This window comes from Anabrus simplex, chromosome 1 (assembly GCF_040414725.1).
Source record: "Anabrus simplex isolate iqAnaSimp1 chromosome 1, ASM4041472v1, whole genome shotgun sequence".
Classification (NCBI taxonomy): domain Eukaryota; kingdom Metazoa; phylum Arthropoda; class Insecta; order Orthoptera; family Tettigoniidae; genus Anabrus; species Anabrus simplex.
Window position 1 is genome coordinate 890,173,248 of NC_090265.1, and position 16,912 is coordinate 890,190,159.

Below are 16,912 nucleotides of genomic sequence, written 5' to 3' on the forward strand. Positions count from 1 at the left end.
AATTACTGTTTGCCAGAAACAGCCTGTGATAGAAGACCGATTTTCATCATGTCAAATTTCCATGCATGCTGCAGTATGAGACATTGTCATATCAAAACCATTGTTTCAAATCATAAAGAAATTGTTAGTACCAAATCTTTACTATACATCAAGGAATTGAAAAATGCATTAACTATCAGGCATGTCGATTGAAACCTGAGGGTGTATTTCATCATTTTATCACTATCTGAGAAATCTGAGTGGGATACTGTTCAAGGATACCATCTGAAATGGGTGTGAGTAGAGTAGAAGATGATGGCAACTCTAATTATTTGAGATGTAATCCCTGTACTGTTGTCTGCATATTAAATGTAATTACTTTCCAGAAGTTGACTCCGAAGTATCTGACAGACTCGTCTTACAATATTCCTTTAATTCCTCCATCATGTGTGGAAATTACTTCATCAGTAAATTGACAATTAGCTATATCGAGGGATACCAATTTAGACATGCCGATGCTTAAACCAAGCTCTCTGAACCATTCTATTTGCACACTGGCAAGTTCTTGAGCAGAAGCTTCATCTTTGCTAAAACCTATAGTACCATCTGCAAAACCAAGCACTGTAAGAGGCTTCAAACATGGTGAATGAAAACCTACAACCTGTTTTCCGTCAGTGACCGGGTCAGGGATGGAATCAATGAAGCCCCCATCTTGTGGCGAAGATAGGAATTGTGCCGGCTTCCGAAGCCTGTCGCACTCCTCTGGGGCAATGATTAATGACTGACAGATGAAATGAAATTATAGTGGAGAGTGTTACTGGAATGAAAGATGACAGGGAAAACCGGAGTATCCAGAGAAAAACCTGCCCCACCTCCACTTTGTCCAGAACAAATCTCACATGGAGTGACCAGGGTTTGAACCACGGAACCCAGTGGTGAAATGCCGATGTGCTGCCGCCTGAACCACAGAGGCTCCAGGCTTCAGACATGGTACAAGAGGAAATCTATATTCTCTAGATATTGCATTCTCAAAGAGTTCATTGAGGATACGGTCAGTTGTTATGTTATAAAGTGTACGTGATAGTGACGGCCCCTTCTTAATTTTATGAACTTGGTTCCAGAGAAGTTCACTTCTATTCAGGTTTCATTGCTGTCTTGGAAAAAAAAAAAAAAAAAAAAAAAAATAGTCTGACAAGTTTTGATGGAACAGCAGGACTCCTCTTCTCAGATGCAAATAGCCAATGTTATCAAACACCTTCTGAATGTTGAGAAAAACTACTTTGGCATAAGTTTTCTCCTTCTCGACCTTGGTTAATACAGACTGCAACAAGGACATGTTAGTGACTGTTTCCAGCGCTGCAAAACATGTCACTGTTATACTGCTGTAGGTTTGGGTCAACATACATTTATATATATAAAACAAGAGTTTTGTCTGTACATTGCTCAAAATTTAAAAAGAATAGTATTTCTGTATCAGTCATGTTGACAGTAACAAGGAAATGCAGTTTTTACTTTTCCGTAATTTCTGTCTATCTGTATGTATGACTGTACATGCATCATGAGAAAACAGCTGAAGATAATTTAATGAAAATTGGTATGTAAAGTAAGGGAATGACCACTACAATCTAGGCTATAAATCATTTTATTCATGCTGAGTAAAATGGTAGTTTAGGGGAAGGCCTAAAATTTAATTCTCAAATATTTACTGTATGTTATTAGTGGCCCCATTGATAAATAAATACTACATAACTAAAGTTGTATAGAATTAAATTTCCGATCATTTATGCCTTATACATTTTTACCGTACTGGCTATGATAACAGAGATATTCAAGAATTTCTATTTCTGTTGCTAAGTCCATAACAACGCCGAGCCACGAGAAAATGGGCAAACATATTTTAATGAAAACTGGTATATAGAGTCTGGGAATAAGAAACTATAGTCTAAGCTATAAATAATTTTATTCACCCTGGATGAAATGGTAGTTCAGGGAAGGGCACCTTAAATTTAATTTTTAAATACCTATGTTATTGGTCCTATCGAAAAGTACTACGTACCTAACAAAAGTTATAGATAATACAATTTTCGATCATTTATGTATTATGCAGTTTTACCGTACTGACTATGATACGAGTGGTATTTCAGAGTCAGAAGAAAACTAAACGAATATTGAAAGCTTATAAAATTGATCAACAATAACATTACATTGACCTTTGTTTGTTGTGATATTCTTTGTCTCCTATGCTGCCACTCATCTCCAATAGATAGAATCAGTGCTGCGTTCGAGTATAAAAGCCTGCCTGAATATTGATGGGAAATAGCTTAGGGGGTTAAATAACTTTCTTCTTTAGCATGCCATTCCTCTGGTTCATACATTTTCTGATACTGCTGGTACATAACACACTAGTTCATCACAGTATTCCAGCTATTCGATCCCTACTCAGATGCACTGATTGGAATGATCAGTGTGCACACTTAACAGAATAATGGCAGAGGCTCACTTATAACTTCGTCTAGAATTACAGTTTTGGCCTGTTCCAAATTATAGCACCACAATTCACTAAATAACTCAAAATTCAACCCTGAAAAGAGCCATTTCTTAAGAAAAGCTTCTTCTTCTTCTTCACTTTTATTAAATTCTGCATTCATTTTCTTCCAAATAACAGGAAAGAGAGGGTTTCTCCTCTGGCTTGGAGGAAAAATTTGCCTCCAAGTCAGATAATTTTTTCCCTGCCATTGTAGTGAATTGAGATTTTCCGACTCATCGGGTTCTCCTATTAAACACATGAGTAAAAGGGCATAGTTTTTGCCCTGGGACTCTACATTATTCGCCCCCCTTACCCCCAACCCACTCTCCCTCCCAAAATGAAAGAGTGTTTAAGACTCACGACTGTGTGCGGCCTGGTCACTCCAGCTCTGGAATTTTGGTCTGTTAGATTGGCAGGGTAGTACAGTTCGTTAAAAGTGAGAAAATGTGTGGTTTTTCATTTGATCGAATATTTCATATGATAGCATTGCTATTAATTGCAACAATACTACTGGCGTCATTGTAATGACCTATGTTGATTGCAGTTGGGAAAACCACCAAGACAGTCTTTCTGATGATGTAAAAAGGCAGGTGGAGAGGGAGTGTCTGCCATTATAATGAAAACTCTCCAGCTTGATTGTGACTGATGGTAGACAAGAGGGCCTACCATTACAATGAAAATTATCTAACCCAGTCTTCATATAAGGAAAGACGTTTGGTGACTTCCCCTCTGAATTTCTAGGATAACGTTAAGAGCTATACAATTTAATACAATCTTACTCACAACATGTACACTACCAAACCTAGAATTCTGTATACAATGTAGAATTCCATAGCGAAGCACAGGTACATCAGCTAGTACATGATAAAAGCAACATCATCTATGAACCCCAACAGTGAAGAAATGGTAGACAAAAAAGACGTCAATAGCCTCATTTTCATATCGGTGCTATCAGTGGAAATTATCATTTAATTTGTACATCACTTCCCACTCAGAAGGCTAGCACACAGTGAGCCATCTGCTCACAAATGAGAGTATCACTTACAATAGACAAAGGCTAAGTATTTTCAAGTTCAAACCATCAGTGTTAGACAAGTCTTAATCACATGTGATAAATTTCATGGCCTGATCCATATTGACTTACAATATAGCTCGGCAAAATCTTATAAAGAAATCACAAAAACGCATCCACCTATTCAATACAATATACATGACATTCAAAATCAGTACATGTTTCGATCCTAACTGGGCCTTCTTCAGCTGAATAATTTACACAAAGTTAATGGCTAAAACAAACATGTTAAAAGAAAAACAGAATAAATCACTGACATATTAATGAAATCAAAAAAATGAAAACCTACAACCTGTTTTCCAGTCATTGACCGGGTCAGGGATGTAATGAATGAATCATACATAGGCTATTAGTATGGTGGGGTCGCCACTCCCAAAGTGATTTATTAATGACTGATAAATGCTCTGAAATGAGAATGGAGAGTGTTGCTGGAATGAAAGATGACAGGAAAAACCGGAGTACCCGGAGAAAAACCTGTCTCGCCTCTGCTTTGTCCAGCACAAATCTCACATGGAGTGACCGGGATTTGAACCACGGTATCCAGCGGTGAGAGGCTGATGCGCTGCCGTCTGACCCACGGAGGCTCCCAACATATTAGTACTGCTCAATAAGTATGAATACATTAGAATCCTAAAATTACATAATTTAACTATATTTTATAAAATGGGACATCAGTATTTTTATAAAATGTGTTTATAAAATAGATTTGTCCTCAATTTTTATAAAAATGTTAATGTCTCATTTTATAAAATATAGTTAAATTACTCGTATGTCATTTTAGGATCCTAATGTGTTCAGATATATTGACTAATATTTATTGGTATTAATTATTAATTCTGTTTATTTTTAACATGTTTGTTTTAGCTATTAACTTTGTTTAAATTATTCAGCTGATGAAGAAGGGTCAAAACATGTACTGATTGTGAGTGTCATGTTTATATTGTATTGAATAGGTGGATGAGTTTTTGTGATTTCTTTACAGAAAATTTTGCCTACCTAGGAGTCTTCATCATGGACAGACATGGAGCAAAGTCTCTGCAAAACAAAGAATTCTCTTTGTTTTCTTTGATATGGCAAAATCTCAAAAGATTATCATGTCTAGCATAAATTCTTGGATCATAAACTCAAAAACTAAACTAGTAACATACTTCAGCCTCCTAGACCATTGTACTACCACAGATTTTATATATTGTCATGATTTTTTTCACAGCTATCAGACAAGAAATTACAGATATTGAGGAGGGACGAATGGACTTGAGGACAAATCCACTGAAAATGGCACCTCACACACAGATGGATGTGATCAGCAGTGACTGGAATAGGCCCTACACCAGGGAACAGGCTGCTTTTCCAGTTGTGAGTAAAATCTCTCTCTTACCTTTATCTAACTTAGAAGTAACAAAGTTATAAATTCTCCTTCTCACCTTCATCACGAGGATCGGCGTTCTGTTTTTTGTCTGCTCTTTCTGTTGCTCCTTCTTCCCACACTGACTTGTTGCCGTGTTCGTTCTATTAAACTGCTGGGAAAAAAAGTTAGAACACCCTCTTAGAGTTTTCCAATTCACTCAAGATTTATTGTTGAAATAGTGCATATGGAGTACTTGAAATGATTACATTTACAGATCAATAGCTCAAGCGGTAATTAGGTACCAGGTGTCGATCCATGCCAAAACACCCATATTAGTACGTGGTGTGTCCTCTACAGGCGGCAATGCAGGCACTGATTCTGGCATCCATTCAATCATACAGATGGTGAATACTGTCTTGGGATACAATATTGCACACCTGTTCGGCTTGTTCACGTATTTCTGCAAGAGTTGTGGGTTGATGAGTCACACATGTCAGTTATCGCCTTATCATATCTCACACATGCTCGATGGGAGACAAGTCCGGAGATCGTACTGGCCAGGAAAGTTGCTGCACGTCTTGCAGAACACGTTGAGTTTCATGCGCATTATGTGGGTGAGCATTATCCAGTTGGAACAATACATCACCTTCCTGTTGCAAGAATGGCAAAAGAACGGGCCATACAACATTCTGCACGTACCGAGTGCTGGTCAGCGTTCCCTCCACAAACACCAAAGGTGACCAAGAGTTGTAGCTTATCGCACCCCAGGCCAGTGTATCTTGGGCGAATGCACTCTACGAGACAGCGCTCATCAGGTCTACGTTGTATGTGCAAACGACCATCAGTTGCGAGCAGGCAGAATCTGCTTTCATCGCTGAAGACCATGGCCTGCCATTCCATCTACCAAGCGATTCTCTGACGGTACCAGTCGAGCCATGCATGTCGACGCTGTGGCGTGAGTGGAAGACAGGCTGGAGACGTGCGTGCCCATAGTTCCAGTGCTAGTAACTGGTTGGCAACATTTAATGTTGACACTTCTGGGCTCACAAACCCTCTTATCTGTTCTGTGGTAGCCATACGATCTGCCACTGCTGCCCTTACATTATGACGACCTTGGCAGACGTCTGTGCTGCGTGGACATCCAGAACTTCGTCTACAGGTGTGAGAATGTTCACGGGACCATTGCAACCAGTATCGTTGCACAACTGACACAGCACGTCCAACTTGTGTGGCAATTCCCTGAAAGGACCATCCCACCAGTCAGAAGGCCACAATTTGACCCCTGTCAAACTCGCTCAGTTAGCTGTAGGAAGCACGAGTGCGTCTCTGTGGCATGGCTCCTGTTTGCTCCACATGGTTACATCACACTGAGCCTTCTGGCTGTAAACATTCCCTATTAAAGAGTACACGTGGATGACACCCTGGCAGCTATGTCATTACGCTATCTTTTGGCGGACGACGTTGAAACCATTATTGGTACATCTACTATCCCCAAGGTGGCATCTGCCATTATTGGATCAAAATTGATGTCGTCTTTACAGGTGTACCAATTTTTTTTCCCCCCCACAGTGTATGTGTTCCTAACTCTATATATGACTTGATTTGACACTTAGTTGTTTTCTTTCTATACTTACATTATCCCGGTGAGATCCTTTTATCCTTTTCTGGTTGTCCTGTGTTCTTAATCTTTTATGATCTGTATTTGTCTTTATTTGTGTTTCTTTCCTTTTTCTCTATTTATCTGGCTTTCTTCTTATCCTACGCTTCCTGCACCAAGAAAATGAGTGTAAAAGCCCTCTCTTCGAGGTTGGAAGGAAGAAATTAGCTCATTGGGGACTGAGAAAAGATGGATGTGAAGGAGCAGAGCCTGCCTATTTGAGAACAACAGTGTATGAAGATGTGGAGATTGTCCTCGTACTGTTTTATTTCCATGTTTGTTCTTCTCTTCTCTTTCTATTGCTCCCTCTTCCCACATTGACATGTTGTTGTATTTGTCCTTTTATAGGGTCCTTTTAATGCTCCTCTCTATATATGACTTGTAAAGACAGTTCAGAGAGAGAAGAAGAAGAAGAAGAAAGAAAACTAAAGGACGAGGATAATCTCCATATCTTTATACAGGATGGGTACGATATAGCTCCCTAGTTTTAAATGTCCATAAGTTTTTTGTTAATGAATATTTTCACACGGAACAAGTTGTGGTCAGTTCTCAGGACCATGAGAATGTATGTACCACACTAAAATTCCACATATGTTCCTGAGTTACTGACCAAATGATGTAAACATATAGGAATGTCATCAATTGACTTCTGCAGGAAATTATAAGGTACATTTCTGAGGACAACTCTGATTCTCTCCTCTAATTCATCCAGAGTGCATGTCTTTGTTCGCTAACTTCTTCTTTGGCCCAACCCCACATAAAGAAGTCACAAGGGGTGACGTCAGGACTTCTAGCAGGCCATTCATATAGTCCTCACCACCCTTGCCAACGTCCTGGAATGTGTTAATCCAGTCAGTCATGAACAAATAAGGCAAAATGAGGTGGTGCTCCATCTTGCTGAAAAATGTGACTTTTTTTTGTGGGGTTGGGCCAGAGAAGAAGTGTACCAAACAAAGCCATGCACTCTGGATGGATTAGAGGAGAGAATCAGAGTTGTCCTCAGAAATGTACCTTATAATTTCCTGCAGAAGTTAATTGATGACATTCCTATACGTTTATATCATTTGGTAGACAACGCAGGAACATATGTGGAATTTTAGTGTGATACACACATTCTTACGGTTCTGAGAACTAACCACAACTTGTTCTGTGTGAAAATATTCATTAAGAAAAAAAATCTTACGGAGATATAAAACTAGGGAGCTACATCGCACCCAATATACTGCAATCTACAAGTAGAGTTGTTCTCTCCTCATCAATACCAGTTCTTCTACATCCATTTCTTCTCAGCTCCCAACAAGCACATTTCTGCTTCCCAGCTTCATCAGAAGGGCCAATTTCAACAGGCCATCTTGACAGATATTTATTCTCAATGTGGGAAGTGTAGGGTAAGAAGAAAGCCTGGGAAAGGGAAGCCGTAAAGGACTAGGAACACAGAGCAAACACAAAAGGAGAAAAGGAACCCAACCAGTCAATATAATTAATGGAAAGGAACAAACAAGTGGCAATAAGCCATATGTAGAAAAATAGGAACAATGAAAGAAACACAAAATAGAATAAACAGAATGACAGGGCAGTGTGGGAAGAGTTAAAGATGAATACCTAGGAACGCAGGACAAACAGACAAGGAGAAAAGGAACCCAATGGTCAGGTCAAAGTGGGAAGAGGGAGAGATAGAAGGAGGAAATGAGGACAAACATGAAAACAAAGGAGGACAAGGGCAATCCATGTATGTACTGTCATTTTGAATTAAATCAAACCCATCCCATTTTTGGCTTCTAGACCTCTGCTGTAAAATAGTCTATCTTTCCATCGGTAGCCTTTGTCGCTTCCATTTCGCTTGGTCTAACTTAGCCCAAGGAAGCTTATGTAGCCCTTCTCCTGCATGAACCTGAACAGTTCTTTGGTCAATGGATATGGCTATCAGAGAGAACTACACCCATCAAAATCTTCTAGATGAATTTAGTAATAGTGACCTACAGTCCAAAGAATCACGTATTTTCAAATATATTTTGTTTAAAATTTTCTTCCGTTCTGGTTGGCATTTAAATGATTTTTATGTATTTTTTTAAATTTTACAGCCATTTGTGCAGCCAGATAGTAAAATATGGCCCAGTGTTGGAAGAATTGATGATATCTATGGCGACAAGCACCTGGTTTGCACATGCCCACCAATATTGCCACCATACTGATTTAGAAATACCGCTGAAGGAGAAGTTCTCTAAGTTATATGACAAGATTGTCAGTGCAGAAGTGTTACAAAGAAGCATAACAATCTGTTCTAGTCAAGAGCAGCAGATTGTGATGATTACAGAATTAATGCATTTTTAAATGACTGAAACAGCTGCCATATACAAGCAAAAAGTTTTTCATTCTTTATTTTCTTGAATGTAATTATTTAATAAATTATACAACAGATCTTCTTTCTGGCTGATACTCTTTGAAAGTTTTATTCATTTATTGATGAATGAGTTCAATCCATTTGTTTCTTTGATTTGTTGGAAATCACCATCACATGTAAGTAAACAACCATTGTTCCGATACTGTATAGGCTTTTGGGCTTATGCCGTGTCAAAAAAATAAGGTGAAATTCTTAACGTTTTGCAGGGAACTGTGCTCTGCGTCCTCAGAAGAAATCTCGTGCTAGCAAGGCTCTTGTGATCGAGAGAGTGCATAACATTCGTAGGGAACTGGATTCAGTCTTCCAAGAGTTGTTTCGTTTACACCTGCTGTTAAGCAACACCCTCTCGCGGGAATTGTGGGTGACTCTCGATCGCATTACTGCTATAGATGCTGAACGAAAATTCAACCAGGTGTCATTCGGACAGAAATCAAAGTTCCTCCGTCTATCTCAGAAACAGGCGGTCCCTCGCACGAACCTGGATGCTAGTAAAACTGTCATCAATCTTTCCAAGAAATCCTTGGACGAGAACCAAACGGCAGCTCTAGCTAGGGGTCTTAATTTTGCTGTCCCTCCCTCTAAAATTCCCACTGAGGAGTTAATAACTTCGGTTGAGGCAGCCATCCACAAACTACCTACGGATGAAGCTGAGGAGTTAAGACAGAAATGTGTGAGACTCATAAGGTCCGCTGTTGTACCCGCACCCAATTTAACAAGAGGTGAAAGGAGAGCTCTGAAGGAACTTAGAGATGATTCTGAACTGACCATTCTCTCAGCTGATAAGGGTAATGCGACAGTGGTTATGGTCACTGACGAGTATAAGAATAAGATCTCGGCTATATTGTCAGAACCTGTTTACAGACTGAGCTCATGTGACCCCACGACTCGTGTATCCAACGGCACCGTGAAGCTCTTAAGGCAATCTTCAGTTCTAAAAGAGGAGGCTAAACATCTGTCCCCGGGGGATGCAGTGCCACCTAGATTATATGGACTGCCTAAGATCCATAAAAAAGATGTTCCCCTCAGACATATTGTTAGTGCGATAGGTTTTCCTACGTATGCTCTGGCTAAATACCTAAGCAAATTGCTTCAGCCACACATAGGATGTACTGAGTCATACGTCAAGGACTCTTGGTATTTCGTCAACAAGCTGTCAAACCATAACCCTTCAACCTAATGCACTTTTGGTGAGTTTTGATGTGGAGTCCTTGTTCACTAAAGTGCCGATTGACTCGGTCATGTCTCTCATTGAACACCTGTTTCCTGAGGACATTACCAAGCTATTTTACCACTGCATGACGTCCAGCTATTTCTTGTGGGGTGGGAATTTTTACAAACAGATGGACGGAGTGGCTATGGGAAGTCCACTTTCGCCCGTAGTGGCTAATTTCTTTATGGAGCATTTTGAGGAGGAGGCTATTGCTTCGGCACCCGTCAAGCCTATGATATGGTGGAGGTATGTTGATGATGCATTTGTGATCTGGACAGAAGGTCCTGAGAAACTTCATCTATTCCTAAACCACCTAAATCAGCAACATCCATCAATAAAATTCACTATGGAGATGGAGTCGGACGGATGCCTTCCTTTCTTGGCTGTTATAGTAAGAAAGAAAACCGGATGGCTCCCTAGGACATACTGTCTATCGTAAGCCTACCCACACAAATCACTATCTTCATGCAGATTCTCACCACCATCCAGCACAAAAACAAGGCATTCTCACGACACTCGCCAAGAGGGCGAGACGAATTTGTGAGCCATCACATATCCAGGTGGAGATGGACACGCTCAAAGTTGCGTTCAAGGGTAATAGTTACAGCGATTTGCAGATTCATAGAGCCCTACATCCCAGATAAACGACCAAGCAAAGCTCACAGAAGGAAGAAGTGAAGGGATCTGCCTATTTGCCTTACATTCACAACACCACAGATCGAATTGCCAAGGTCCTCCGCAAACACAATGTAAAAACCGTGTTTGGCACCGCCACTAAAATTGTTCACAATCTGAGTAAAACCAAGGACAAATTTTTCCCACTTTTACATCCTGGGGTATACGAAATTCCCTGTACTTATGGTACGGTAGACTATACATCGGCCAAACATGCCGGTCCATTGGTACCCGTATCAAAGAACATGAACATAATATTCGTCTCGACCAACAAGACAAATCGGCCATAGCTGAGCACGCTCTACCGTCGGGTCATGATGTCATGTTCCAAGATGCTCGAGCTCTTACCCACACTAGACACTACAGGTCCAGGATTATGCGGGAAGCTGTGGAAATACGTAGAAATCCTAACAATTTCAACAGGGACACCGGCTATCAATTACCTGGTTGCCAGCCATTAAGAATTTACGTAGGTAGTTCCCTTCCATGTCCCTTCACTATTGTCATTTCGTCTTGGTGTTTTCCAGATTCGTACGTTCCTCGTCGCCAGATGTTTCATTCCAGGCTTGTGTCTATGCCATACGCCTGCCAATGTGATGTGTTACGCAAACACGTTATGTGAACCACTTAGATTGATTGTGATGATTCGGCCAGCTTCCGCTTTGAATGCTAGCGTTGCCACGTCCTGGGGGCCATCTGGTGACAAATGAACATACCATTTTCCACTTCTATTACAACGTCCAATTTAAAATGTCATTATTTAAGAAGCCTTTCTCATGAACAGTCAAGATTTCTTCTGAGGACGCAGAGCACAGTTCCCTGCGAAACGTTAAGAATTTCATCTTATTTTCTTGGCACAGCATAAACCCAAAAGCCTATACAGTATCATGTTTTTAAGTACGGGCCGTGAAAGCATTAATGAAAACCATTGTTCTGTTATTACTGAACAGGAGAATGAGTCAAAATTAAAGACTGGAAATTCTGAATTGTATAATCATTATGTAATTTATGTGCATTGCAATATAGTGAATGTTTTCACAGAGGAAGCAGGAACTAAGGTAATGAAATATTTAATATTTTAAACTTCCTGCCTCATACTTATTTTGCAGTCTGTTGAATCCTAGGGGTAAACTCACGTACTACTTGAGTGTAAAGAATATTCTCATATTTGTTTTGTCAAATCTAATGAATTGTAACAATTTTATAGAATGTTTTTGGTGCAGATATTTCAAGTTCTATTCAGAGAGAATTTTGTTTGGTGACTGATGCAGTGGTTGTTCTGAGGAGATTTTATTATTTTACTTTGTGTAAGCTGAAATGAATAAGACAAACATTAATTATTGTTGTACCGGTATATCATATTTTCAAACCTCTGGCTATAGTGTAGCCCTTCCTTACTATTATCCTTATCTCTCTTTCTTCTTTCAAAAATTATGTTATTGGTTAACATATGTGTTATGTGACCACATCTCAGCAGTAGGAAAAGAGGACACTTACACCACAGGATGACTCAGCTTGGATGAATCAACTTCCCATGGTGATAACTTCTATAGGGTTTTCTGAGGTTGATTAGTCATATTGTTCATGTTTAAAATAAACATAATGCAGTGGTTTTCAAAAGAGTACTGTTACTATATTGGACAATTTATTTAAGGCCGTAAGACCTATCTGTGTCAGTGCAACGTGAAAGTTCCATTATTGAAGTATTCAAGCTTAGCCCCTTTCAGTCATGAAATTACCAGCTTTGTGCCCCAGTGTGGCAGAAGGCTCATCAGTTGGTATGCTACATCCAGGGGGGACTCTTTTCTTGGTCATTAATGGTTTTTTTTTGTGGGGGGGGGGGGGATTGAATTGAAGCTAATTGCATGAACTATATTTACGTTGATATTATTATCATTTTTAGAGCAGTTTATACATTGTATTTATATCCCTATAGTCAACATGGAATATATTTATGCTCTAGAGGGTATAGTCGCAAATTTATTTTATTACTGTTACATTACGACAGCGCCTCTGGGCCCAAATAATTAGGTGCTGCCCCGCTTTCTTAAACTTGGTAGGACAAAGTTGCAATTACTATTATTTTGATATAATGAATGAAAGAATGCTGCCAAAGTAAAATAATAATAATAATAATAATAATAATAATAATAATAATAATAATAATAATAATAATAATAATAATAATAATAATAATACAACTCAGAGAGCAGACAACTGTCAACTCTGCACAATTCACTACCCCATTCTTTAAATATTAACACATTGACAGCGAAAATTTTCATGTTCTGTTAACCGCTGTTTTCTGTGCTTCCAATCATCGAAGTCAGTTGTTGCAAATTGGGATGTCCTTACAAAAGGTGTACAAGGAGCATAAAACAGATCATTGGCTGCAAGATAAACCAGATATCTTCATTTAAAAGTTTTCTTTCAAACAGCACTTTTGTCAGAAATCGCTAATTGTCTGGATACATCCTCACAGACTTACAGAAATTGTCTTGATTCTGTTTCACTCCACTTTTAGCACAGTAGTCTCTAGTAACATTATTCATAAGCCAAAAATAAGGGTCATCGTTTGGTTTAAAAATACCTTCTCTTGGTACTATATTGTATTCATAATTTTCACTTACAGTTCCAACAGCAGACCAAAGGAAACGTATCTAAAAGTGAGTGTACACTCATCAAAGTTTTCTGTGCCAGTACCATCATTTACATTTTCATCATTGCATGAGAGGAAGTTGTTTGAGTAAATAGTTTGGATCATGTGAGAAAAAAGTCTAGTTGTGGTGTTTGAGGGAACAATTTACTTTCCCTCCTGGTCTTCTCTTCTGCTAATGTGCTATAATTTGCGCCACTTACCATAATTTTTTCGACCATCCATGTTGTGTACGCAACAAAAAAAAAACACCTGATAACACTCCCATAAAATGAATTAAAATGGCTTTCACTTTCATGGACTTCTTGGTATTATGGGAAATTAGCGGCCTTCTTTATTCACTCAACACCACACGGTTGTCTTTAAGTGGAGTTGATTCACCACCTGCTTGACTAAGTTGTTGCCTGAAGTCATCTTGATATCTGTACACAGAAGCGAGGGTGCTTTGTTTCAACATTGTGGTGGTACAAAGGGCACTAAGAAAGTTTTGCAATACGCAAAAATGGTTGGCCGGACACCCCTCTTAGGGTGAGGGATGAAAAGAGGGGTGAAAACCGTTTAGAAGACAACAAGGCGCGACCTTCACACCAGTTGTTACCAAGCAGTGGGAGTGAAAGCAAGTTAAGATGTCAGTGTTTTCTAAAGGTGAATATTGCGCAATTATCTGCTATAATTTTGCTTGTGGATTAACTGTTGACCAGTGCCTGGAGGAAATGACTCCTGTGCTGGGGAAAGACTGTCCGCATTGGACAACAATTTTCCGCTGGTACAAAGAGTTCCAGAGGGGAAATTTTGGGGTTGAAGATGCTCCTCGTTCTGGGCGACCGTCTGAATCAGTGACTGAGGAAAACATTGAAGCTGTGAGGAAAATGTTGCAACAAGAGAGGCAGCTGACATATCGGCAGGTAGAAGAGACCCCCACACATCCCTGCATCAGCTATTCATTCAGTTCTACACGACCATCTCTATGTTAGAAAGGTTTGTTCCCTTTGGGTGCCCCATTCACTTTCAGAGGAACAAAGGGCACATCAAGTAAAATGGTGCCAAGAAATGCTAAAACAGTTTGAAAATGGGACTTTGCATAACGTCAATAGCATCGTTACAGGTGACAAATCTTGGCTTATTATTACAATGTCCCAACAAAATCCCAGAACAAGGTGTGGCTGTTTGAAGATGAGGGTACTCCTGTGATTGTGCGAAAGTCAAGGTTAGTGAAGAAAAGGATGATTGCAGCTTTCTTCACTAAACGTATCCTGACTCGGGTTGTGCTAGAAACACAAAGGACAGTTACTGCGAAGTGGTACAATGAGACTTGTCTGCCTCAGGTCATCCAGGCTCTCGAGCAGCTCCGTCGAAGGTCACGGCTCAACACTTGGCTCTTGCATCACGGCAATGCTCCAGCACATCGTGCTAATGTAACAATGGATTTTCTTGCCAGATTAGGGTTGACTGTTCTTGATCACCTTCCATACAGTCCTGATCTTGCCCCATGTGACTTCACACTCTTCCCAGAAGTGAAGATGAAGCTGAAAGGGCGGCGTTTTGCATCCGACGAGGAGCTTCTGGCAGCATGGGATCAAGAGTGTGAAAATGTAACCGAAGAAAAGTGGCAGAGTTGGTTCAGTGACTGGTTTCAACGTACGGAGAAGTGTACTGAGTGTGGTGAAAATTTTTTGAAAAAGTCTAAAGCGTTCACTCATATTGCAAAACTTTCCTAGTGCCATTTGTATTTATAATATTATTACTGACAGCTTTCACATAAGAGGAATGAAAATTCCGTTATTCATGTCAGGAGCTTTCGCTTTTACAAATGTGCGTGCATTCTGAAAACCTGTTTTCAAACTCTTAGAACTTTTCATTTTTGCAGCCCCAGAAATTTGCCACCCTGGTCCTGGGCCCATAAGGCCCATGTCTAAATACGGCTCAAACTACACATCTCAAAGACACTGGCGGTCATTGACCGTTGAGTCACCATTGCAAACCTCCTTTGCAGGAAAATGCAACGACAGTGCGCTAGGAGACATATATATGTAAGCTGATTGAAATGTTTCAAGACTATTTTAAAAATTATTTTCTGTTATGATATATGGTAACACTGTGTTGAATTTGATGAATGTAATACTTCAACACGCACGTTCGTGTAGTTGGAGAGTCGTGACCATGAGTACATGACTTCAGCACAAGAAAGTATAGTCCAAATACTTTTGTAAGCATCCTTCTGAGTGACTGTTGCAGTGTGGTCATGTACTGTAGATAGGATGAGAGGTCTGCTTAGCATGCTCTCTGTCTTCCTGGTTCACTATCTCTTAACTCACTTGTTGACATGTTGTCTCAGCCATTGCGTATAAATCTCGTAAGCAACGATTCAACTGATGTTGGCTATGGGACTGTTACACCTAATAACCATCTTAAGGTCCACAAACAGGATATTTTAACCCATCAGGATATGTACTCAGTTTTGTAATGTATGAGCACGCACTGGGTAAATTTTACCCGACCAGTTTATCAGTGTAAAATACCATGTAAAATAGGTCTACTTTCTCTTATGTGGGATAAGAAAAATGTCATGTCAATTTGTACCTTAAGAATCTAACAATACATCATTAGTGGATAATTATATTAAATATTAATGTGAAACATAAACCTTAGTACTGCATGTCAACCCTGTGGGAATGTAGAATCAGTGTACTTTCATTTTTTTATAATGAGAAATGCAGAAATTCTGGCTAAATATTTCAACAAGCTTCTAAATTGTGAGGAACCTTCAGAACTCCTTCATTTGGACACCAACACCCCAATAAAAACACCACCAGAAAACATCAATCCTGCCATAATAAAGGAAGACTACCAAGCACTGAATAAATTAAAAAATGACAAAGCGCCAGTAGAAGATGAGACCTTTGCAGAAATCTGGAAATATGCAGGAAGATCAGCAAACGTTGCCCTCCATCAACAACTTGTCTCTATCTGGATTAAATAAGAACTGCCAGAACACTGGGCAACAACCCTCATTCACCCACTGCACAAAAAAGGAGACAAAACCGACCCTCATAACTATAGGGGAATCTCACTCCTAGACATTACATACAAAATATTTTCAATAATCATCCTTAATAGGATAAGTTTACAACTTGAGAAAGAACTAGGAGAATATCAAGTAGGTTTCAGACCTTGGAGGAGCTGTCCGGATCATATCATGAGTCTTAAGTTGATAATGGACTATAACAGGAGAAGAAACAGAGATATGATGAAAACATTTGTAGATTTCAAGAAGGCTTACGATTGCATCCATAGAGAATCTCTGTTTAAAATTTTAAGACACCTTGGACTACACCCCAAATTAATAAACATGATAAAATTGACTCTCATTAACACCAAATCAAAAGT

General features: G+C 39.5%; 1 protein-coding gene across 1 annotated transcript in view; it reads left to right on the forward strand.

Annotated features, from left to right (window-relative positions):
* Positions 1-12,211, forward strand: part of LOC136857704 (glycine dehydrogenase (decarboxylating), mitochondrial) — a 110,064-nt gene extending 97,853 nt beyond the window's left edge. The window contains exons 18-19 of the mRNA XM_067136568.2: positions 4,789-4,934; positions 8,665-12,211. Coding sequence (XP_066992669.1) covers positions 4,789-4,934; positions 8,665-8,775 — 257 coding nt within the window. The 3' untranslated portion in view covers positions 8,776-12,211. The remainder of the gene's footprint in view (positions 1-4,788; positions 4,935-8,664) is intronic.
* Positions 12,212-16,912: the final 4,701 nt, after the last annotated feature.